The sequence below is a fragment of the Canis aureus genome, chromosome 9, assembly GCF_053574225.1.
Source record: "Canis aureus isolate CA01 chromosome 9, VMU_Caureus_v.1.0, whole genome shotgun sequence".
Classification (NCBI taxonomy): Eukaryota; Metazoa; Chordata; class Mammalia; order Carnivora; family Canidae; genus Canis; species Canis aureus.
Window position 1 is genome coordinate 38,186,328 of NC_135619.1, and position 26,218 is coordinate 38,212,545.

General features: G+C 41.1%; 1 protein-coding gene across 3 annotated transcripts in view; it reads right to left on the bottom strand.

Annotated features, from left to right (window-relative positions):
- Positions 1-26,218, bottom strand: part of RTN1 (reticulon 1) — a 215,898-nt gene that overhangs the window by 3,974 nt on the left and 185,706 nt on the right. For 2 of the 3 annotated variants that reach the window (XM_077909496.1, XM_077909497.1), the window contains exons 4-8: positions 5,321-5,528; positions 2,507-2,645; positions 1,038-1,107; positions 470-516; positions 326-384 (exon numbers count right to left, since the gene is read on the bottom strand). In XM_077909496.1, coding sequence (XP_077765622.1) covers positions 326-384; positions 470-516; positions 1,038-1,107; positions 2,507-2,645; positions 5,321-5,528 — 523 coding nt within the window. Of the gene's footprint in view, positions 1-325; positions 385-469; positions 517-1,037; positions 1,108-2,506; positions 2,646-5,320; positions 5,529-20,917; positions 21,092-26,218 lie in introns of those variants that run through there. The other variant, XM_077909498.1, reaches the window with a different exon arrangement.

The window sequence follows — 26,218 nt, forward strand, 5'->3', positions numbered from 1 at the left end:
TAGGCTTCCTTATTTCCTTCAAGCCCATTTTGTTCTTGGACATGAGCTAGTCCCCAGACAGAGCTTAATGTTATTTATTCATTAATGCTCATGCATCACGATACCCAAAGTAAACCACTTAAAGTTTTATTTAATTGAGAGTTTTAAAATGTATACCTATTTTCTGAAGTAATATGATTGGGAAAGGAGTGCATACAAGACTCAAATAAGTGAGTGATCATAAATGAAGTTACTATTTTATTATCCTTTTATTACCCCTATCGAATCCATACAAATGCCTGCCTAAGACAGTCTCTCCTTTTTAGGAATTGCACTTGTAACTTACTTCGCCACAACAGTATTTATGTGAGTCCTCACAAGTCCCAGATATTGGTCAATCTGTGCCTACGAAGAGTAAGAAATCATGAGCAAATCCAAAGATCACAAGGTCAAAATTTAAGATGAATATTGGACATCACACAGGACTTACCTGGTGCTTAACATACACTACGGGTAGAGTAAACATTGAAACCACAGCTGGGATGAAAAAGCAAACACAGTATTAAAATTCCGAGAGTTAAGAGTGAGAATAAGCTTTTAGATACGTTTTTATGCAATTATGTAATTTATAGCATTATTTTATAGTAGCTAGCAGTTTAGCTAAAAGACGGCAGGGCAGTCCATAAGGAAAATAAAGGGATGCCGAGTATCTTACAGATATTAAGCTATGATTCCTGGAATGAGGATGGACTATACCCTCCCATGATGAAAATGAGTTTTTGTCTATAACTGCCTATTGCAGACAGATATTGATTGGAAACCAAATAAAATGAGTCGTGCTTAAAGAGAAAAAAAATGCTTCAGACTAAGAAATTCATTATTAATGTGTAATATATATTATACTCTTTAGTTGAACTGTGATGGTCAGGAAAATGCCCTGTACTATGTGGTGTCTTGTTCCTAGGAATCTATGACAACAAACTCACGGCTAATAGCCTAAGAAGCTTTATGCTCACAGAGCATGTGAAGAAAGACATAACGTACTCATCTGTCCTTACCCATGAGCAGCAGGGTCAGCCCATTGAAGAGAGCGCCAACGTAAGTCAGGAGCCACATCAGGACTGCAAACTAAACAACAAAATGATTATCAGAGCTTCTAAAGTCATTTGTGACAGATGAGAGTCTTATTTCATTGACTTTTTTAGATTAAAATTTGAGGGAAAATACTCCGTGGTTTCAGTAGGAAATGTAAACATGTAAAGCTCATCACAGAATTACTGAAAGAGGATCTAATCTTTACTTCCAATTATAAGATTTGAAGGATCCAATGAAATAATAAGGTAGGGATCAGCAAACTATGGCCCTTGGCCTGTGTTCTATGGGCCCATGAGTTAAGCATGAATTTTATATCTTTAAATGGTCAAATAAAATCAAAGCAAGAATAACATTTTGTGACATGTAAAAATGATATGAAATGCAATTTTCAGTGTTCATAAATAGAGTTTTACTGGCACACAGCCACAGTCATTCATTTATGCATTGTGTTTGGTTGCTTTCCTACTACGATGGCAAGCTAAGTAGCTGGGACAGAGATCTAGGCATGTGAAGCCTAAAGTATTTGCCATGTGGCCCTTTGCAAATAAGGACTGCTGACCTCTGCTCTAGCCCATTATTATTCTACAAATAGAAACATCACTTTAAAAGTCCTTGGGTAGGTAATTACAATCTCCCCGAGTCTCTCTTTAGTCATTACCTGGAAAGATGTTATTCCAGGAAAGCATCTTGAGGGTCAAAGCCATGTTAGGCACTTTTGCTTCTGCCCCTCCTCAGACACTTGCTGGGAGTCCCTGCTAAAAGACCCCTGCCCAGTATGTACAAAGCATCCTGGGAACACATAACAACCTCACTCCGGCCCTGCCGTACCATTACTGACTGACTTCAGTCTTATACATACACTGCCTGATGGCAAAAGCTGCTTGTTCAAAAAAACCTGGTAAGTTCAATGAGAGTGCCAGGAGTAGCACCCAGGGGCCCAAGGTCTTCTGCTTCGGAGGCTCAGTCTCACGGCCCACATCACATAAGGATACATGGACAGCTCACTGTTAGCAGAGGCCAGTGTTTAACAAAGAAAGCATATATGTTTTTCACATTCCCCAAACTAGATTTTTTTAAAAATTAATTTTAGGAAATTGGCTGAGGAATTGAAAATGGTAAGGACAAACAACCTAGCATGTTGTAAAAAGTACAGAATTAGAAGCTGTGTGACCCTCTGTTTGATCCCGACTTTGCCAGTGACTCACTGGGCAATCTCAGGCAAATGTCTTAGCCTCTCTGAGCCACAGTTTTGGCAGGTGTAAAATGAGGGGATTGGACTGGATGAGCGCTCGGGACTATACAGCTGGAGGTTTTCTCATTCTTGAATGTAACCAGCAATTGCTTCTTATTCACCATTTTGTGGTGGTTTACAGTATACCTTTGGGGAAAATGAAACTCAAGACTGCCAAGTGAATGGCATAAGCAATCATACTTTTAAGGAATCCACCAGGTCTTGGACAAGGAAGAGCCTCCTCAGTTCCTTCAGTGTATTGTTCACATAGAACTGCAGGCAGTCCGTGTACTTCTGGATCTGCTCCTGAGAAAGCGTGATCTCGAGCTCCAAGTAGGTCCTGCCAATAAACCATCCCCACAGAAAGCCCCATCAGAGGTAATCTCCAAACAGCTGAGTTTTCTTTCTCCCGCTCTGACAACCACTGGGTCAACTCTGGGGGCTTTATACCACCAGCCAGGGGGCTGTAGGGCACCATACACACCCACTGCCAGGACAATGGGGAACCTGGGAATTATGGCTGTTAGTGGTGTGCTATGACTATTTCTGCGTCCCCAAGATAGCATTATGGGTGAGCTGATAATACAGAGCAATTGGCCACAGCCAGAGAAAATTTTTGTCAGTCTAAAATCAGCTCATTTGATGTATCCTCCCTACATCACTGGCCCACTAGGTAGTTGTGAAAGTCTTCATTTCTTGTTGGCTGCATGGAGATGTATTATCTTTTTAAGTAACTGAGGTACCTGAAAATCCTAGCTGCCAATCATTGTTCATTGCCGAAAATTTGGGAAAATACTTCCAGGTTTTATGTAGAGAGCCCTGAAAACTCCAGTGACCTAGGCCATATTCAAAAGCTCACTGTTTCTACTAAGAGCAATATTTTTAGTGACTACATTTTTCATTTGTTCAAAATGTGACATGTGATTATGGGTATATAAACCAGGCTCCTCAAATAGTCCATCTTCTCGTTTGGCCACGCTGCCCACCATGGGTGCATCCTTCCTTCCTCCTTCCCTCTCTCTCTCTTCTGTTTTAAGACAGCACCACGTTGTGTACCTAGAGGATATTTCTAGAGTTCTTACAGTGTTACCTAACTCTGTGAACTGAGACCAAAAAAAGTAAAGTAGCATTTGGTTTGGATTTTGGAGATTACACTGAAGTCTTACGGCTTTCCTACTCTTTAGAAAAAAAATAGAAAAATGTTGATTTGTCTAGATAGTAAGTTTTGATCCAAAATATAGTCTGAGTCAGATATTCCTTTTACCGATAAAGACAACTCAGCCAAAGGAGAGTTTTTTTATTTTAAATTTGTCTCCTACAGGAAGATAAAGTAATTGAGCTAATTGAATGTGACAGTCTTAGAGGCCAAGAACGTGGAAGACACCAGCTTTCCTTGGATGGCTGAGGGTAGAGGCTGGGGCAGAGCAGGACTCTGAACATGTGAACCCTGGTCACAGGCTGGGGCCCCTGAAATAGGCATGGAATAACCCCGGTATGAAGACACTCTGCTTCCCTGCTTCTCTTGCTTTCGGGGTGGGAACTTGTCCAGCCAAGTTACAGCCTAGAAGATCCACTAACTCTGCATTAGAAGAAGGCCGACTACATCCCGAGGGCAAGAATCCTCGGACTGTAACAGTTTAACACCGAGGCCAGGAACAGAGTCTGGGAAGGGAGGTCTGGTACACAGTGTTTTCCCCTTCTGTCAATAAGTCCCAGGCATCTTTTCCCCTTTTAAGAGCCTGGTGCCCTAAGGCCTTCATAAGCTCATGGGTGAAGGTGAGCCACGGAGGATGCAGAGGCATCCTGGCAAATGACTGGGTCTGGCCCAGAAGCCATCTGCAGCAGCATCTACAATGCCCATCAAGGACTCAGAACTGTCCCTCCATTATAGGAACGGAGGATACCTCAGCTTGCACTCTGGTGCCAGCCCCAAAGGAGAGGGTAATTCTGATTGCCAGTGCTGAAATGCCAGAGTTGGGAGATAATTGGGGTGGAGTTGGGTGGCATGCAGCTGGCAGTGCTATTACCTCCCTCTGCCCTGTTTCATCTTCTTAGTATATAGCCTTTTAAAAAAATTATTTATTTATTCATGAGGGACACAGAGAGACACACAGAGAGAGGCAGAGACACAGGCGGAGGGAGAAGCAGGTTCCATGCAGGGAGCCTGATGTGGGACTCGATCCCAAGTCTCCAGGATCACACCCTGGGCTGAAGGCAGCACTAAACCGCTGAGCCACCTGGGCTGCCTCAGTATATAGCCTTAAAAAAAAAAATCCCTCCTCACAACTGATGAATCACTAAACCCTACCTCTGAAACTAATAATACACTATATGTTAATTAATTGAATTTAAATAAAATAAAAAACAAAACAAAACATTCCTCTTCAATGTTCATTTTAGTCAGACTTCCTAGTATAAAAATGCAGAGAAGGGTACATTATAAGACTATTCATAAACCTTTCACCCCTCAGAAAGTTGGCCCTTCAGTATTAAGCTTCCAGAGACCATATAAATAAAAATCCAAACACCCTAGTCCTGACTCTGTGCTAGTTACTAGTCACGTGACCTTGGGCAAGTCACATTACTTCTCAGAGTCTCAATTTTTCCCACCTATAAAGAGGGATTACACTGCTCTGCCTTCTTCCAGGGTTGGGAGGATTAAATGTTGACCTCTCCTTAAATTATAAAACACTATACACATATGGTGGATTATGATTACTAGTGGTAATTAAATATAAAATATCAATAATATACATTTATGTTAAATATGCATATTAATTTGCTAGTAGCAATGAAAATGTAAAAACTCAATACAGCACTAAGTGTTACAATAGGCATAACTGAGCTTGGTTTAGAAATTCACCAGCAATATCAGCTAATAAAAGGGCATTTGAGAGACTCTGAGGGGTCAGTTCCCAGAGACACATCACACAAATGCCCAGGAGCTGAACCAGAGTCAGAGGGAAGGAGTTTTGAGAGAGGCTGGGCAAGGGCTGGTCTGGCTGGGACACTCACTTGAAAGGGTGGCCCTCGTCGGTTTTCTGCACTGCTTGTAAAACAGACTTGTAGATGCGGAAACTGATGGTGGCCGAGAGTGCGGCCAGGGCCAGGTAGGCCACGACGCTCACGACGCTGAACTGGGTCAGGGAGAAGAGCAGCAGCAGGAAGCTCCCGAACACGATCCCGGTCTGCTTGATGTCCCGCCAGTAGAGCAGGTCAATAGCTGTGGGGAGGAGACAAAACCCACATACACACACTCTTAACATGGGCAGTGCTGCTGGGGGCTGCCACGGGGCTCATCCCAAAGCCGTGGTCACTACAGGTCCTCACCTGGCCTCTGGAGTCTCAAACACAAGTGAGTAGACATAGGGCTTTGGCCAGGGCACTTACTGTCATTGTATTTTGTTTTAGAGGACTTTTTCCATCCCTGAGGGTAGTTCATAAATTCACAGATAAGGCTGTTGAATCTCCAGAGACTATACCTCTGTAAGTGTGTCTCGCTGGGCTATACCATCTGTGACTTTGAAACAAAACTGAAAGTGCAGAGGACCCAGAAGTACGGGTTCTGTTCCTTTGGATGGCATGGATTGTGTGCATCTTGATGCCCTGCTGACAAACTTCATGCCTCAGTGGTGGCCTAGAGGTGTGTGCCTCAGTCATACAAAGGTTCCCACTGCTGAAAAGGGACAGCTGTGATGGAAGCAGAGGTTCTGGAGAAGTGGTACCTTCAGAAGCATGGCAGTGGGTCCAGAGACCTAGCCAAAGCTAAAGGTTTCTGAGTAAAGATATGGCCCACCTTCAAAACAAGCAAAACTGAAAAGTTAGTAGCTGTCTCACAAATCCCTGGAGCTGCCATTTGGATTAAACCCTCTTGTACAGCATAATCTATTTGCTCACATTTTGTGACTTAAAAAATCTGGAATTCAGCTTTAAAATCTGTATCGTATTTCTCATTTAGTTATTTCCCTCTTTCACTTAGAAATAAAAAAATTAAGTTCAAAAGAACAAATATGATACAGAATGTCAGTATTTTCAATATTCCAGCCACCAGAGTATGAAAAAGGCATAGAAGTCTTGCTGAAGAATGTATGCAAATTCATTCTCCAGTGAGGCAAGTCACAAGTGTTTTTTAAATTAAGATATAATTGACATATAACATGGTGTAAGTTTAAGGTGCATGACATGTTGATTGGATATATTTATACATTGTAATATGATTGCCACCAGAGCATTAAATTTGTCATAGCACATAATTATCATTTCTTTTGTGGTGAGGACATTTAGGATCAAGTCTCTTAGCAACTTTGAAGTTTATAATACGATATTGTTGGCCACAATCACTATGCTGCATTAAGTCTCCAGAATTTATTTTGCAACTTTGTACCCTTTGGCCAAAAGCATCTCCCCAGTTCCCCCACCCTCTAACCCCAGGAACCACCATTCTCCTGTTTCTACAAATTCAGCTATTTTAGATTCTACTTATAAAGAGGATCATACCATATTTGTCTTTCTCTGTCTGACTTATTTCATTTAGCATAATGGCCTCAACGTCCATCCATGTTGTTGCAACAAATGGTCTTTTTTTTTTTAAAGATTTTTATTTATTTATTCAGAGAGAGAGACAGAGAGAGAGAGAGAGAGAGAGAGAGAGGGGCAAAGACACAGGCAGAGGGAGAAGCAGGCTTCATGCAGGGAGCCTGACGCAGGACTCCATCCCGGGTCTCCAGGATAACACCCTGAGCTGAAGGCGGCGCTAAACCACTGGGCCACTGGGGCTGCCCACAAATGGTCTTTATAAAACGTTACATCAATACATTTTCAGAAAGAAAATAAGACAAATTTCCCATCTTACAACCAAATTAAAATGGCAGTTGCTTACACTGCCAGCTTCATGTGCAGTGTACCTGGAGGTATCTGGTTTACAGAATTAGATACTAGTCATCTGCTCAGAGGAAAAACGAAGGTGACCAGATTGAAGAGAGCAGAGGGCTGCTCCCATCATACACAGGTATGTAACTAGCTGAAGGAACAGTATTGAAAAGATCACAGGCTGTGACAAGCCTCTAACGCTATAGAGGGGATATGAGGAGTATTGCGGACCTCAGGCTGGCTGGAGAGTAAATCAGGGACTTAAGGGGTGGGGTGAGGGCTCTCTTAAAACAGGCTGAGGATACCTCAGAAATCTGAAGCTGGAGAGATAATTTACTTTGGAGCTGATCTCTCATCCATCCCCACCTACTCCTCACCTAGCGGGTCCACCAATGACATTAACACACAAGATTGTAGGAGTCTGCCATTTTGTTTGGCAAAAATTTGTCCTTTTTCTCTTACAACACTTTTGCATAGGAAGCAGAGGAGAGGATCACAAGCATTGTTTTGGTGTGAAACAAAGATTTTTTTCTCTTTTGAGTGGGCTGGTTCTACAAGTAGGTTTCCAGGGGCAAAAGGAAAAGCACTACTGCTACAAAGCCTTTTCTCCCTTCCCCAGTCACTCACAGACTGACATTCTACTATTAGAAATTCAGTTCTTTATTTTTTTTTACTTTTTACAAAATGTATTCATTTGAGAGAGAGAGGGAGAGAAAGCATAAGCAGAGTGAGGGGCATAGAGAGAAGCAGACTCCCTGCCAGGCAGGGAGCCCGACATGGGGCTCAGCTCGAGCTGAAGGCAGATGCTCAACCATCTGAACCACCCAGGTGCCCCAGAATTTCAGTCCTTTAGATTAATCCTTTTTATCTTTATATTTACCCTTTTTAAAAATCTTTTTCTTTATTGCAAAGATCTGAGAAGGGGATAATGCATTAATGATTTGCTTATCGTTAACCACAAAATATAAATGAGCTCACCAAATGATTTTTGTTTTAGAAGAGTTTGCTGAGAACAGAGCACCAAGGTAATAATCCTTTCCAGGCAGCCAAGAGGGACCTTTTGGAAGATGTGACACAAGAAACCACTGGGCCTCTTAGCGTAGGTGACAGAAGTGGGAGCAGAAGGGATCTCCACAGAAGCCCAGTGCTCCCTGGGGTTAAGTGGATTTGGAGCAACAAATTGAGGTAAGGTTACGCCTAAGTCCAGACCAGCTAAAGGCCCCTGGGAAACTGGAGCCTCCTAGCATTTATTCTGTTTCATGTAGAGGAAGGTGGAGGGGGGCAGTAGGAGAATAAAAAGACTAAAACATCACCATTATCTGCAGTGTTGCCTCTTCCCCCTTCCCATTTTGTTCATTTATTCAATATTTATTGAGCAAGAACTTTTTTTTAAGCACCAGGTTTTGTGCTAGGTTCTGGGGATATCAAAATCAATGAATTGGGTTTTTTTTTTTTTTTGAAAAAAGAAAAGCCACACACGAGTAAGTTGTAATCTGCTTTATGACACCCACAGATTCACATGGCAGATGCATTTAGAAACAAATACATGATAAGACAGCATGATTTTTGCTAAAGAGGGCAATCCTTAAAAAAAAAAAAAAAAAAAAAAAAGAGGGCAATCCTTAGTGCTTACCCACATCTGAAATGATGTGAAGGGTCATGGGGGACCCTGAGGGAAGTTTTCAGGCAAAGAAAACATAAAATTTGCTGCTACCAAGTGAACCCCCACTTAAGTTCCTTGACACATGTTAAAAATGGCACGTACTGGGTAGGAGCTTCATGAGAAGAAACTATGGGCAGAGAGTGTGGATGGTCAACTAAACATTAGTTTGGTGTAGCCATTACACAACAGGTGCTTCACTCAATGTGTTAAGATTGCCAAGGTTTCTAATGAGGAGGTTATCAAAAGATTCATCTTACAATATCAATGGGAAGTTAATTCTGAGTACTTTGTGATACAGTAATCTATTTACATAGATTCTGAAATGTTCAAAGCACTTTCAGATATTACCTCATTTAAACTTCACAATTAACTCCATTGGATAGGTATATAACAGGTGAAGAAGCTAAAAGTTAAGAAATCTGTCTACTGACTAGTTAATGGGAGAAGCAAGATCAAACTAAGTTTGATGCTTCCTCCAAGACAATACAGTTGCCTCTCTCAGATATGTGGTTATAGGTTGAATGTTCCCCAAAGCATGCAAAATTAATTTTGGTAACCTGATTTGTTTAAATCTGCTTTCAGAGCTAGATGTTTAAAGGGCAAGTTTCTAAGTGAAAACGAGCCATTATCAACAGGAAACGGTTATTGGTCTTCTATTCATTTAGTAAAACCAGGAATGAAGAGATCATAAAATTCTGTTCCTGCTTTTAAGGAACTTAAGATCTAGCTGGGAGGACTGACATTTACTCTAAAAATGCTGAATCACTGCCAATATGTTTTGTGTTGTTGGAGGTGGCAAAAGTTGAGTTCAAGGAAGGGATAGTGCCGGAATCGATGAAAGAGGACGTGGGACGGTTTGTGAATGTAGCGAACAATTTGTTAAGGAGATGGAGTGGATAAAGGGAAATATTATGAAGGATTAGTCAACAAGAATGGTGACTAATTAGCCGTGGGAGAAAAGAGGAAGAGCTAATTAAGGGTGAAGGCAACATTTCAAAGCTGGGTGACTGATTAGTATAACTGTTTTCCTGACAAAAACAGGAAATTGGAGGGTGAGATGGTTGAGGATAACTTGAATGCTTGCTTTTAAACCTCCCGGTTCTAACATGATGACATCAAAGCATTTTGACACAATCTAGGACAGTGATGACATAGGGATTACAGGTGAGATGAAGCTGACCATTATAATACTTCCTAAATTTTTTAAAGTTGAGAAATCAAATGATTTGGGTTTTTTTTCAGGCTTTGTCCCAGTAGCCCTGAGTTAAATGGCCAGTAATATCATAGCCTAGTGACATTGAGATGCATATGTACAGTAGGAAATTGGAAATGCAAGACTGAAATTTAGTAAAGAGGGCTGAATATTTCCACTGGGGTATATTCTGAGGAGAAAGGATGATTGAGACCATGAGAGTGGAGGAAACCTCCAAGAAAGGAGAGACTAAGAAATGCAACTGAGGATGAAACCATAGTTTCAGACTCAAAGGAGTAAGAGGAGCTTATCAAAAGAGTCCCAACTGAGTGTCAGAGTGGGGACCCCAACAGTGTAGGTTACAGCAGTCAAGAAGAAGGAAACCTCCCAGGACACAGGAGTAGACTACAGTGAAGGATGCCGAAGACATAACAAGGGAAATGATAACTGAGAAAGGACCCTGGGTTTGGAGGCTGAAAGGTCATTTCTAACTTGGCAGAAAATATTATCAGTAGTGAGGACGGAGACCATATTGCAAAGGGTTGGATAAATGGTGGGAAGTTCTAAGTAATAAAAAAGATGGCAAATACAATAGTGTTTGGGCAAGTAGCAGCAAAAGCAGACCTTTAGGTTAAGCAAAGCCTGGAGATATTAATGGAAAGGGAGGAGTGAAGATTCTGGAAAGAGAGAGATTTGATGGAGCAAAGTCTCAGAGGAAGGGAGAAAGGGTGGGATTAGTCATAGTTTTTTTTTTTGGGGGGGTAGAATATGAAGGGGGGATATGAAAAAAGTGGGTAAAGAGGGAGAGGCATTTTGGGAACATATGGGTGAGCTGGAAAAGGAACAATTAAAGTGGCTGGAAGTGGCTTGAGGTAGATTTACTCAAATCCTGGAAAATGAGTTAGGAGGTCTTCTTGAGACTGAGGATGATAAAGGGTAGGGCTTTAAGAGATTAGGAAAGGTCCGAACCTGCCTTGTTCAGTACAGTAGTGATGTAACTACTGAGCACTAGTCCCAAATGAGATACGCTGTAGTGTAAGCTACTTCTCAGATTTCAGAATCAGTCCCAAAAAAAGGGATGTAGAGTACCTCATTAAAACTTTATGTTGATTTTTGTTGTTAAAAGGCTAATACTCTGCATATGTTGGATTAAATATATTATCAAATTAATTTCACCTGTTTCTTATTACTTTTTAATGAGGAAGTTACTAGAAAATTTAAGATTTCTAGTTAGTGGCTCACATTATAATTCTATTGGACAGTGCTGATCTAGAAAAATACAGTATGTCAAAAAGGAAGCAATATAAGGGCTGCCAGAAAGTAAGGAGGGTTTGGTTAAAGTCAAGGATCTCTAGTGGATCCAGTCAATAGGGTTAGGGGCTTGGTTTTCCAAGAAGTAGACAGAGGAGCTGAGTGAGCCAGGGCCATGAACTTGCACAAGCATCACAGTTAGAGGAGTCGAAGATCCAAGAGGACAGAGTCAAAATGAACAACTTGGGCTCAGGCTGGGAATGACAGACAGCCAATACTGTTGGGAGCTCATGGGCTGGGAGAATGGCAATGGCTGTGTGTGGTCAGAGTGACAGCAAATGGCCCACGATGATTCAGTGGGAAGGGTAGGAAGTGGTAAAGTGTGATCAGAGAAGAGAGAAGAATTTCTGTGTTCCAATCTGCTGTGTAAATGATGATTTTTCACATTTTAATTTTGCTCAGAGTGATGTAAACTTGTGTAGGAAGCTTTATAGTAGCTTATCCAGAAAAATGGATATTTGAATAAAGTTTCCTTAAAACCCAAGTACAAAAATATAAGTAACTCCATAACTGCAATAAATTAACCCCAGTAGTCTTTGGGTACAACAAAATATAGACAGATTTCTCTTCCTTTAATATCCTTCTAATGCAGAAAAGTCATATGAGACCTTAGACACCGGAGTATATACTCGCTAAGCATCCTCACAAAGGCAGGTAAATTACTACTGCTTTGCCAATTATAAAAACTGAAGTTATTTTGCTAAAAACCAAGGAACAACCCATTGGCATTAAATGAGAGATCAGTGCGCCCTATAAATTGCAAAAATGGACTGGGTTTGGTGATCTCATCACAGTATCCAGACCACAGGTGGGAGCCTGCCTGGGGCTCACCTGGAACTAACTCAGTCAAGGCTGACCTGGCAGATTTGGCAGACTTGAAGAATGCTGATTTCAAATGCAGAAATCACTGCTACCCTTATTTCCATAATCCAATCAAGGACAGTAAAGAAAAATAGAAGTGATCCAAGGTTTGATTTAATAGCTAACTAGAAATGAAATGCTACGTAAAATTTCTAGACAGAAAGCCCTTTGCTGCTGTCCAGATTATTTTGGTTTAGGAAAACATTTTATTTTTAAAAAAGATTTTATTTATTTTTTCATGAGAGACACAGACAGAGAGGCAGAGACACAGGCAGAGGGAGAAGCAGGCTCCCCACGGGGAGCCCGATATGGGATTTGATCCCAGGACACTAGGATCACAACCTGAGCCAAAGGCAGACACTCAATCACTGAGCCACCTAGGTGCTCTAGGAAATAATTTTAAATGTATTCAATTATATGATCCAATAGTGGAGCAGTATTCAGAAAAATGTACGAAGTGAAAGACAGTGGTGCAATTATTCATATTTTATTACAAGGCAAAATGTAGTACAGGTGGATAATATGAAATGGGAATAAACTGTGCATGATCATTTGCATTATTGCACCATATTCCTAGAAGTATTTACTTATATTTCATTTTGGTCCAGTAGAGATCTCAGGCAGCATTGTACCACTTGCTATGTGACCAGTGAAGGCTACTTCATAAAAGGCCAAGTGAGAAAATCTTGTTTTTATATATAACACCAGTGTTTCATCAAAAAGATTGCTGAAAAATGATATGCTGTTGACTCTAGGCTTACTTTTCAGCAAGCTTCCACTAATTGACTACAATACTTGACTAACTTCTGAAAAGAATGAGAGGCTTGAAAAACCTCCGTTCTTTACAGCCCAGCGTCCAAAGCAATGATGGCCAGTTTCTCTGATTTTCAGGGGGCCAACAAAATATCACCACAAGAACGTTAACAAGAGGAAACAGTAGCAGCTTTCTGTACCTTCATTTTCCCTCATTTTGTCACCAAACTGGAGAAACATGATGGGAATCGATGTAATAAAAAACAAAACTATAAACATGCACAAAGATGACATCTCCTAGTCAACTACTCCATGAGTTTCCTTTACCATGAAACAATCTCCTACATAAATTTAAACTTTAAATGTTAATCCAGGGGCCCTGAGCCCAGGTTTGGCTGGGGGTGGGGTGGGGCTGCTGGAAGGGAATTTTGTTCGTAAGACATCTGCAGTGATTCCCTGCAATAAGATTCACCTTCAGATGAATACATTTACAATACATTTTCCAGGCCTTCCTTCTCACCACTTGAATGCAGCCAATATGACTGTCAAGAAAAAATGCCAACACTCTTATTTCTAGATGTTTATATAATTCTGTGGATATTTTGAAGGAGGAGATCCATTATACCTGGTGTTCTGTATGGACAGAAAAAGAGCACAGCATTTAATCCACATGCTAGTTCTAACCACTGGGGACTGCATTCTCTCTGTGCTATGAAATTAACGCAATGGGGCTTAGGCCAGTGGTCACCTTGAAAGGGGGGACCAGGCCAGGAAATGAAACAGCAGGGCCCAGTATCTAAGACAGTGTGGCCAGCTGCTCCTGCTAAATCTTTTAGCAAGTGGGCTCATTTGGAGGGGTCTCCACAGGGCACTGGCATCAAAGGTAGAGATGGCCATATGGAAAGAGAGATAGGCTTCAGGCACATGGTGGCTGAGGGAAACACACATAAAGATGTGCAAAGCATTAAACAATGGATCTCCTTATGTGATTTCTGTTTTTTAAGCTTTCTGGCTTGATCAAAATAAAAAACTGTTCATTTGGTTTGGTTGGTGGTAGTCCATCATAATAATATTGGGTCTGCAGTTTGGTAAAATGTTTTTGAAAGCAAGACATGTTAATTGCTTAATGGATAGAGCTGTAATAAAGTCTAAAAATTAAAACTTGTTGCATTTGTACTTTTCATATCTTCAAAATTAACATCAGTTTGGGCAAAGAGCTTGTAAGTAATGCTTGAATTATAAGGCAACCTTACTTAGATTTAACTTAAAAATATAGCTTAAACATATTTGGAGAACATAGAACTCTATACTGCAAAGTTCTAAAACTTCTAACACATTTCTTTTTATTTTATAAAGATTTTATGTATGTATTTATTTTAGAGAGGGAGAGGGAGCATGCATGAGCAGGGAGAGGGGCAAAAGGAGAGGGAGAGAGAGAATCTCAAGCAGACTCCATGCCAAGTGTGAAGCTCTACACAAGGCTTGATCTCACCACTCTGAGATCATGATCTGAGCTGAAATCAAGAGGTAGATGCTCAATCAACTGAGCGACCCAGGTGCCCCACAAATTTATTATTTTTTTAATTTTTATTTATTTATGATAGTCAGAGAGAGAGAGAGGCAGAGACACAGGCAGAGGGAGAAGCAGGCTCCATGCACCGGGAGCCCGATGTGGGATTCGATCCCGGGTCTCCAGGATCGCGCCCTGGGCCAAAGACAGGCGCCAAACCGCTGCGCCACCCAGGGATCCCCAAATTTCTTATCTTATTTAAAAATATATGCTACAAATTTGAAATACATTTACAATGACCAAGGTTTTAGTGTAATTATTAATTGTCATCTAGGTAAAAGATTTCAAAGAATTATTAATGTCAAATTCTTAGCTTTCAAACTTTGAGTTTAATTATAAGGCAATCATTTTTTTGAATGGTTGTGTGTACTTTCATAAGAATTGGAAAGGTAACAATATGTAAATATTAATACATGGCCAAATGTGTACACACCTTAGGAGATCAGGTTGAGAAGGATGGGAAATTTTGTGGTGATGTACATTTAATTATTTCCAAAAAGAGAGGTGATATTCTGGAAGTTATCCACCTACATTAGCTTTTGTTTGCTGGATTCAGTGAATTTTAACATTTAATTCTACTATAAGGTAATTTAAAATACATCAATTACTTCACAGATTCTGTTCCCAAATATATTAACTAGCCTAGAGATGAAAGAGAATTGAATAAGAAATATAATTTCAAATATAAAGAGGAAATGGGAGAGAAGGAGTCAGGGAAAGGGAGAGAAAGCAAAGGAGAGAGGGAGAGGTAGAAAAAGGGAAAGAGAGAAACCTTTTCAAAATAAGAAGGAAGGGCCTTTTCATTAGGATGCAATAGGGATCTATCATAATCCTAATGATTTAATCATATAGTATCAGGAATATTATTGTTTTTTTAAAAAGATATTTATTTATTTATTTTTATCCATGAAAGAGAGAGGGGGGGGGGGGCAGAGACACAGGAGGAGGGAGAAGCAGGCTCCATGCCGGGAGCCAGACACGGACTCGATCCCAGGACTCCAGGATCGCGCCCTGGGCCAAAGGCAGGCGCCAAACCGCTGAGCCACCCAGGGATCCCCCAGGAATATTATTGGGTTTTTAAATGAAATAAAAATTCATGGAAATCTAAGAAAAATCATAGATTTGAAGATGTGGATTTAGATTATCATTTTTGTCAACCTTTCTCACCCATGATGGATCTTTAAGAAAAAAAAGTTAGACCCTGCAGAGAGTCCATTTGTATAGTCTAAAACCAAAGCATGAAAGTAAAAAAATTATCCTGATCTATTGATGTTTATCATAGACTTTTTCTTAATTTTAGGAAGGAATAGCTCATACAGTAAAGAAACGTGTCTGAAGTTCAGCAATTTCAGTTTCATGTCAGTTTCTTCCATTAAATTACTTCAAATACTTTTTGAGACATATACAATCTTGTTTTATAAAAGCTGTTTTTGTTGCCAACTGAGTCCTCTAGCTTCACATTACATGGCATGGAGATAATGGACAATATTCAGCAAATATTAATGCTGATTAACTCTAGGTGGTAGGACTTTGGGCGATTTGTGGCTTTCATTTGAACCTCTCTGAACAAATGGAAATTTACATAATGTGTATGTATCTTTTAGAAAAAGAATAAAGCCATTATTGTCTCCCTAAACTTTGGAATGTTCCCTTACAAAGATTCTCTTGAAAATAATCATGCATTGTGAAAAAGTAGAGTTTCTTTTTACAATGGAGTCATAACTACTTGTATTTGGTATATTATCTGTATAATGAGAGTTGTCTTTCATTAAAAAAAAAAAAAAAAAAGTCCCAGGAGCACCTGGGTGGCTCAGTTGTTAAGTGCCTGATTCTTGATTTCGGCTCAGGTCATGATCTCAGGGTCCTAATATAGAGCCCCATACTGGGGCTCCATGCTCAGTATGGTATCTGCTTACGATTCTCCCTCTGCCACTCCCCATTGCCCCCCACACATCTCCTCCCTACTCATGCTCAAGCACTCTCTCATTTTCTCTAAAAAAACAAAAACAAAAAACAAAAACAAAAAACCCAGATCCTCAGCTAAGCCAGTTTCCCCACTGGATCTCATTAGAATCTCCAGAGAGGGAGTTTGCAAGTGTAGTACTTATGTTATATTTGTACAGTATTTTAATGAGATTGAATCTAAATAAAAGGTGTGTGATAAAAGGTTGTACTGGCCTGCCTTTATATAAGTATTATCTTTACCAAATGCCAACTTCGTAATACTAGCATTTCTTTCCATTTCTGCCACTGAAACAGACATTTTTTTCCTGTGTATTCTAGGATGTTGGCTGTTTTACAACTAGCACTTTTCAGAATGGACCACCATAAACAGTTGTTCCACAGAGCACTGGTGTAAAATATTCTATTTTGTAAAACACCAGAAATACTTTTAAGTTATATTCTCCGGAAACGGTTTCACCCTTCATTGATATTTTCCACACTGGGAAAGCTGTAACTACAGAATGCTGCAACACAGTTAAGTGGGAGTGGACCAGTGGCCCCAAATACGTGATAAGCATCAACCTAGTCTACCAAGCATCCTGTCAGGTAAATTTGTCAAGTACAGTGGTATCTATCTTTGGCGCTCAAATAGAATGGTATGAATGAATGCTTTTGCTCAAGCTTTGTTCCCTGGCTACCATACTATTTGGATTTAGGCAGTATGATAAAGTCATTAAAAGCATAGACTTTGCCTTATGTTTGGGACCCAGTTAAGTCCTAGGCAAATTCCTGGCCCCCTCTGCCTCAAAAACCTTCAGTTTCCCCCTCTTTAAATTGGAGTAAGATAATCATCTCATGAAAGCTTAAATACACATGTAGCAAGAGTTTAGGATAGCTACTGTGACATAGCCAATATTTGCGGAGAATTTGGGATGATGAATTGATGATGATGGTGAGGATGACAACAATGGCATAGGTTGATCAAGATCACTAACTCACTCACAAATTTTGCTACATGTAAAGGAAGAAACTATGTTAAAAATGTCTCGGCAGAGGTCAATGGAAGTTCACTCTATAACTCAGCATGAGTAAAAGATGTGTAGTGCTGTTGTGGGAAGAGTTCTGGATTTGAAGCAGGCACCTTTTCACTAATCAGTTCACCACTTATCAAAAACCTTGGATAAATCACTTAACCTCTTTAAGCCTCATGATGTCTAAGAGTAAATTGAAAAGCTCCGTGAGAAGACATTTGGCAAAATAAAAACTACATAAATGTGAGGGGTTATTAAGCCAATACAATCACCATTACCTACATAATTCATATTCTTAGAAAAATGACCGAGAAAGTTATGATCTACCATTGTGGCAGATGGTAAAGCAGTGAGAAGAGAGGGGTTCTGTGGTCCGACAGCCTAGGCTTGAATCTAGCCTCTCCTGGCATTACTAGCCATGTGTCTTGGTGGAGGCCTCAGCTTATCACTTACAAAATGAGATAATAAAATTTACACATCACAGGATTTGTGAGGATTATATGCAATGATGCAAGTAAAACATTCAGCAAAAGTGCTCCCAAAATATTAGTATTATTGTGATCTGTAACATTACTAGCTATATAGGTGTTTTATCAGGTTACTGTTTTATTCTGCTTTTTCACTGAGTTGGGTGGGCTTTGGTTTATTAACCAATATTGGTATCATTTTTTTTCAACTGGAAGTAGAATCTTTGTAATGCATGCGTTAGTGTGTTAATGTTCTATAATGTATTACAGACTCTTTGTACTGGTATAATGCGGACTTTAGTCTCTCTTCAAATGCTCCTATCTCTAGCTGAAATCTTATATATTAATAAAGTAAATATAAGGTTCCTTTTGCATGTGTGCTATAGTTCTTATGACAATTGTATTACTTCCGGTAGAGTCTTCATGAAATAGTCAATGGGCTGCAGTCTCTCCATGGGATGTTTAATAATATGGAGAAAACCTGAATCTCACTTTCTTTATTCCCCTTGCTTCCCCAGGCAAAACTTTCACCTGTAATCCTTCTGGAGGACATTCTCAAGAATGATACACTGCCTCGTGCCACCGCATTCAAAGCTGCCTAGATCACACCCACTTCAACATTTGTCCACCGGACCCTGCTCTGCTGGGCTACAGACTGGTCTCATTAAGAATCATTACACACCAGTGGCTTCAACCCTGATTCTGTGTTAAACTCACTTGAGGATCTTTTTAAAAAAATACTGATACCTGACCCAATTGAATCAGAACCTCTAGGGGTGGGGCCCAGGCATCCTTTGTGTTTTTAAAAGCTCCCCAGGTGATACTAATGTGTAGCTAGTGTTAAGAACAGCTGTTTATGATAATGAGGGAACCAAAGTAAAGAAGATACATTGAAAATGCCAAACAAAAATCTTATTATAGATTTTGTTTAAATGAAAAGTTCCCTTAGTGGAAAGAGAAAGGAATAATTTACTTCTTACTATTTCTCTTTCATGCCTATAAACCCACCCACCCAGTTATTAGTCAATTTTCAAGATAATGGCTTTGTTCTATCTGACAAAAGGAAATCAGTGGTACTGAAGACGACCAAAGGTCATGGAGTGTAAAAGACCTTCAACGATCTTGCATTAATCTTCACAAGTAGCTGGAGACTGAAAATGAAAATGATTGTCTTCAATAGACAAATGATGACATTTGTGTTATTGTCTGGTTATAAACAGCCATGCATCTTTTTAACCCCTGCAGTGAGAAAATCAACTGAGGCAAAACACATGGGATTGAAATGAAATAGTGTCTTATGCAAATAAAACAGAAAATCTGCCATGTTTTGGCATCTACTTTTGGTAAGAATAGAAGAAACCCAGAATCACAGTCTAAAAACCAACTTTTTTTAAATGTCTTTGCGTTCAACTAAACTTGCTGTATATCAAGCCATAGTTGTTTGTGAAGTGTGTATATCAAATAAACTGATGAGTCTAACACATAAGAACGAAACGTCACCAAGCATTTTCACAACTGCCTTCTGGATAAAACATGCGATTTCATGTTGTGTCATCATTCTCTACAATTATGCCCTTAAACTGCCATACATTTCTTATTTCCTTGCTTTTACATTTATTAGGCTCATTTATTTACTTTTCACAGTTGTATCTCCAGAAGACCCACATAATTTCAACTCAACTGTTCTATTTTCTGTCACCGCCACCCAAACCCACGAATAAGAGACAGAGCAAATGTGTTCTTAATTCTGAGGTTCATGTTTACTTCTGCCTTAGCTTAAAACATTTACTGAAGAAAAATCCTATGTGGTCCCTAGAGATGAAAAGCCAGTCTACTCTTTGTGACATAAAATGACAAGGGGAAGATGCCAGGCTGAAAAAAAAAACTCCGCTTCTGCTCCAGACTATTTTTGGTCCCCTGGGGGATGCGGGGACCCTTCAGGTTCAGTCAAATGCACCTTCTTCAGAACCTTATTTGTTAAATATTGAAAGACATTTCATCTTACAAACACCCGAGTTTACCACACACCTTTGCATTCTTCCAAATTCTCCCTTTCTCCTCATAATCTCAAGCCGAGCAAGGTGAAAGAGAGAATCTTAATGTAACAAAGGAGAGATGGATGTGTGAAGTGTGAGGCTGAATAAAAATGGCTGAAAAGCAATCCAAGCGAGGCTGGAGGGTGGCCACACCCAGTGCTAATACGGACTGTTTCAAAATAAATCTGTTATACCGGGGGGCACTCCGCACCGCTTTTTATGCCTCCTCCATTTGCTCCACGGATACCCACTATTAATAAATAGGAGTTACGGGTTACCCCCACGACAGACAAAACCCCTGAAATATCTCAAAGTGAACCATCCTGATAGGTGGCTACGCCATCATATTTTTCAGGATTTCTCGAGAGCTAGTCTGCATTTCCAGGCTCCTTTGTGTGACCACAAATAACAACCCTGAAATGGGTGTGTCCTCTTAAAAGGATGCACTAGAGCCCTCTCACTTAATGGCTCTACCAGGAGATTCCAACCTTTCCGCAGAAATCAAACGCACTGGGATGCATGGAACAATAAGAAAGCATTTTTAACTCCGGGGATGAGAAGAGATTAAACAGGTACTGAATGATCAACGGATCCCAAAAGAGCTCCGGGAGGAGGCAACTGATGCGTTATTTAAATTTCTAGCATTACAACAAGAAAACAAAGGGGTTGGGGGTGGGGGGTTAAAAAAAAAAAAAAAAAAGGAAAGGAAAAAGGAAAAGAATCCAAACACCATCCATTTTGATTTTTGACATGACAAGTTTACTCTGCCCCCCTTCTCCCCCCGCGCCCCGCAACAAAAATCTCTCGGGTATGAAGCATGCAGAGGTCCCACAGGTGAAATGCTGCACAATGGCGAGTCCGGGTCCCGGGCTTCCCGTGCACCGCAGGCATGCACTACCGAAATAAAGAGAATACCCTGACTTTTCCAGTTGCTCCACACACAGTCCATCTTGGTGGAATCGGCCGTGGCCTGCATGGTGCGGGCGTCGGGGTGGCCGGCGCTGTCCTCGGGGCGCGGAGCGGGCGCTCAGGTCGGCGCCCCGGCTGCAGCGGCAGGGCTCGCGGTGGCCGCGCGGCTGCAGACTGACAGGCTGCACCAGCCGGCGCGCGGCGAGGGGCGGGCGCGTCGCGAGCGCCGCAGTCTCCGCGGCAGCGAATCAGCGCGGCGCGGCCCCGGGGCTGCCCGTGCGCACGGGGCTGCGGCCGCCGCTCGACGCCCGAGCGCCCGCTGGGCCCGCCGGCCGGCCTGGGGGCGGGGGGCGGGGGGCGGGAGGGGCTGCCCTGGGCGGCACAGGCGACGCGCGAGGTGTGCGAGAAGGGCCAAGGGAGAGGGTCAGGGTGCGGCGCTTGGGCTGTTCCTGCGAGTTCTTGACACAGGGAGCGTATTCTAGAAATTTCTTAGACACCCGAGAAACCTGTAGGGTAAGAGACGCAGGTGATGGCACTACATATGGCAGACTTCCAGCAGAATGCCCCCCTCTAATTGTCCCCATTGCTCACTCACCTCTCTCTTCCCCATTTCTTTACATTCTGGCCCCGACTTATTTGGAAACATTAAATAAAAAAAAATATTTATCTATTCATGAGAGACACAGGCAGAGGGAGAAGCAGGCTCCCTCTGGGGAGCCCGCTGGGGGCTCGATCCCGGGACTCCAGGATCAGGCCCTGAGCCAAAGGCCAGTGCTCAACCACTGAGCCATCCAGATGCCCCCAGACCCTATTTATTTTAATTGCCTGGCATCTTCCAGGCAATTGCCAGATCTCTCCCTCTTTCTGGAATGTTCTAGGCTATCCAAAACCTTTGTTGGCAAGCCACAATCACTGGAAAGACATCCTGTTGCTGCTCAGTAGGTCTTGTGTGTTTCTCCTGCGGCCTGTCTTCTCCAGCTCACTTTGTGGTTTGAATGAATAAGTATCTATCAGAATGAGGTGGCTGTAGGCTCAGGTTCAAAGCCCTGGGACTCCTGCACAGATAGTTCTTGGTCACTGCACTGACACTGCGAGAGGTCAGTTGTGGGGACATCCAAACAGAACTCGGGGAAGCAAAGGGTATTTTGCCTCAATAGCATCATCTTTGGGATCGACTGTTGGGGGCAGATGGAGGTGGGCTGTGTGTATCATTTGGGAGATACAAAGTTAGTTTCCAAACCCCATGAGTCAAGAGATTCAAGTCCCCCGTTACAATGCAGATGTCAATGGGAGGAGAAGAACAGTGGGTGGTGACCTATTTAAATTTGGCCATGAAATTCTTTATCAGATTATACATCAAGGCCTTGAGAGAATGAATGGACAGGGGATAGGTGCATTTTGATGAGGAAAACGTAGAGATAGCACACAGAAAGGACAGGAGTTTGGGTATTGTCTGGGAAAGACAGTCCTGGTGAAGGTACCTTCAGGAAGACAAAATCTAACATGGGGCCAGAGGACACCTTTGGAACCACAGGGGCATACAGAAGGAGGAGTTCCCATTTTATTTGCTGTGGCATGACATTAGCGGTTACACAGCATTTCTGTCTCTCCCTCAAGGAGAAATGGAGCCTTCACGATTCTTCCACAGTTCCCAGAGAGGTTCCTTGCCAGACCCAAATCTACATTTGCACATCCTGCAGCAGGAAGGACTTAAAGACCGTAGTCTCAAGGTTATGCTTCTAGCTATGATTTATCTTTCATTTTATGAGCAGCATACACTTTAAAATGTGATCTTTGGGATCATGCATATTCTTTTTAGGATGCAAGCTTCTAGAGAAACCGAGCCTCTCTCCATAGCTCTGTAACGTAACTGAAATTACTAAGGAAGTTTAATAAGAAAGATCAGGAGGATGATTTGGCACTTCTGAGCTGAAGTCTCCAAGAGGAAGGGGTATCAGAGCTACCAGGGGGCTGACAGGAAGGAATAGAGTTATTACAAAGTACTTTTCAAACTGATGTGCTCTAGTTGATTGTGTGTGTGTATATGTATATATATGTACATACATACATGTATTTTTATTTGTATATGTATATTTCCAGCCCCACTCCGAATTTTTTTTTCATCAACATGGTCATGTTTGGGAATTCAGTAAAAAAATACTTAAAAAGATCTGATGATCCTACCAGCACTGAATCCTCACTGTGAAGTAGGGCAGGACAAACTAAAAACAGGTGGGGACGAAATTCAGAAGGAAGGGTTTGCCATGTGGGCTGCCTATGCTGGCTACTTTTGAGCTGAAGACCTTTGGCACCTCGGCCACTAGGAGGCACTGCCAGTCCAATGATAGCCGCGGTCATCAGCCCTGAGTCCAGAAGGTGCCCTCCAGTTAGCCTTAGTGGTGAGTATTAAGTGTCTACCACTTTACCAGAGCCACTGTTCATTGCTAACCTGACAGTCAGTACTGGGCAGCAGGCTAGGGCAGGACATCCCTGGCAAGGGAGAACAGGCGGAGGCCGGCTCTCCCTCAGGTGGTGGGGAGCTACGTCAGATGTCTCGGGCCACACATGTACATTGGCCACAGAGCTGACCTTGGAATGTCAGCTTCACTGAAAGACCACATTCCTTTTAGCCATGCTGAATCTGAAGACAAAAAAGCTTGATGATGCCCCGATAGTCAAGACAGCAGTTTGATAGTTGAAGGTTGTGGTAAGGGGTCTGATGCCACAGAGATCCCACACCCATGAAATAAGAACTGGGGGGCTTTCAGTTAAGGCATAGGTGGTAGAAGAAACATAAATGAATTTATTAAAGAAAAATCGGGCAGAAAAGTGTGAAGAACTTGACTGAGAATTGGAGGAGGGGGTTCTGGGCATTAGACCTACTTACAAAAGTTAGTTATGTGGCCTTCAGGAAGTATTTATCACCTTTCTCTCATAATGAGAAATGAATTACACAAATGAAGTATAGCTTTAGATTTCTGTTTCTATGAAATGATTTATTTCTTGAAGACATGCTAAAGTGGGCACTTTCTTTGCACAAGTCGCCACACAGTATTAATTGAAAGCTCTTGCCAAGATCAAAATGATAAAATGGGTAGAAAAGATATGTAAATTGTCCTTGAGTGGTGAAAGAAAACAGAAAGCAAAATAAAGCTTGCTAAAAGCGGGCAGGAACTGCCACTGTCTTTAAACCAGGAGAGAACAGACGGGCTTTGTACACAGCCAGCTCAGAACTTGGTTTAGGTGCCTGCCAGGAGAGGAAGTGATGTCTTTAGTTTTCAGGATGAAATCATGCTGTAGGCATTCCATTCTAAGGAAAAACAAAATAGTCAAGTTTTGAAATCTCATCTCAGAGAAATGTTAAAGACTACCATGCCCAGAGTGGCTGTATGGCGTCTGTTTTTTTGTAGCCCCGGGATTTTACTGATGAGAATCAGTGACACCTATATTGATACATGTATTCGATAAACATTTACAGAGCACCTACTGTATTCTAGATACCATTCTAGGCAAAAAGCAAAATTGCTATTTTTAAGAAGCTTATATGCTAGTAGGATGGGCAGATAATAATAAAAGAGGCAAATGTATATTTCACTTGTGGACAGGTGTACAGAGGGAAATAAAGCAGGTAAAGGGGATAGAGAATGGGGTGGGGTGAAAGCTTACTATTTTATGAGGAGGGTCAGCAAAGGTCTATCTCATAAGGTAAAATTAGAGCAGACGCCAAACAAAAAAAAAAAAAAAAAAAAAAGGAGAAAGCCATTAGGCTAAATGGGAGAAGAGCATTTACAAATGCACTGAGTTTCAGGACAGAATGTAATAGCTGTAAATTATATTAAGCTCATAGAACTCCTTGTTTTTTGTGTGTGTTTTTAATGCTCTGGGAAGTATAGCAATTGGAAGAAAAGGCACAAAACCAAAAAAGTACTTCATTATGATCAAAGAACACCCAGAACTCTGCTTTATGCCATATGGAATAAAGAAAAGTAAAGTAACAACCAATTTGGTACATAATCCACTGCACCAAAATAATGCATAAATTGCCTTCAATTTAAACAACAGATTATCACTTTTTATTTACCAGGTGCTTTCTCATATGGTATATATTTAGTTGTTACAAGATCCCTATGAGTTAGATGGTGTTTACCTTCTTTTTCTTGATTCATTCATCCATTCAATGTGCAAACATTTATGAAGCCCAAACTAAGTGCCTGATTCTATAAATACAAAAGGAATTGCCCACTAGAAACTTGAGTTTAGTAGGGTGGGGGAGTGGGGATTTACACATAAATAGATAAATGCAATCAACTGACAGGTGTATGAGCAGGAAAGAGTGGATACACAATGATTGGGGGGAAGAAGAGGCTTCAGGAAAGACTTCAGAGAATAGATGGTCATAAAGCTGCATTATGAACAAAAAAAGAGAGAGGATCACCAGTTTGCATGACAGGGCTTTCCTGGCTTAAGATATGGAAACTTAATCACAGACAGATGCAGGGGACAGTGAGACAGATCCAAGTAATAATACCGTCAGTTAATGAAGAAAACACTGCAGAGTTTCAAGGAGAGGAATAACATCTTGAGAAGTTGAGTAATTTATCCAAATTTGGCTTAGGATTTTCCAGAATCGTTAAAAGACATACATTTTAGCCGTGAGCAAGACAGGAGGAAATCAATACCCTGACCTACATCATAGTGAAACTAAGCAGGGCATCAAAGACAAGAGGAAATCTCAAAAGTAGGCATAAGTAAAAGACAACTTGGACCAGCTGCAGTCTTTTCATTAACTGAAGCCAGAAGACAATGGAATAATGTCCTCAAAGTAGTGAGGGAAAATAGCTGGCATCTAGAATTCTGTACCCAGCGAGACTAATCTAGGTATATTCAAATGTAAGGAACGAGAGAATTTCCTAACCACAAACCCTGCAGAAAAAGCAACCAAGGTTGGCACTTTTGGCAGAAGAAAACTGAACTCAGAAGAAAGAAGGGAAATGCATGAAAGAATGCTAAGTGTAAAAATTTGTAATGGCTAATTTGAGGGGTTATAAAAGAAAGGAGAAATTAAAGTAGTAGACAAAAATAGAACATAAGGTAGGAAGGAGTGATAAAAGTAAGAGCATCCTAATGTCCTAGTACTATTCAGAATATTAGAGATATTACTTTTTTTGAGAACTTAATTTTAGACTATGAAAAGTCAAATTTGTGGGTTAAACCTTTAAGGGTCACTGCTAGAAATAACTAGAACATATCACTTCTACATGAATAAAATGTATAAACAAGGTAATTAATAAATTAAATTGAAGTCAG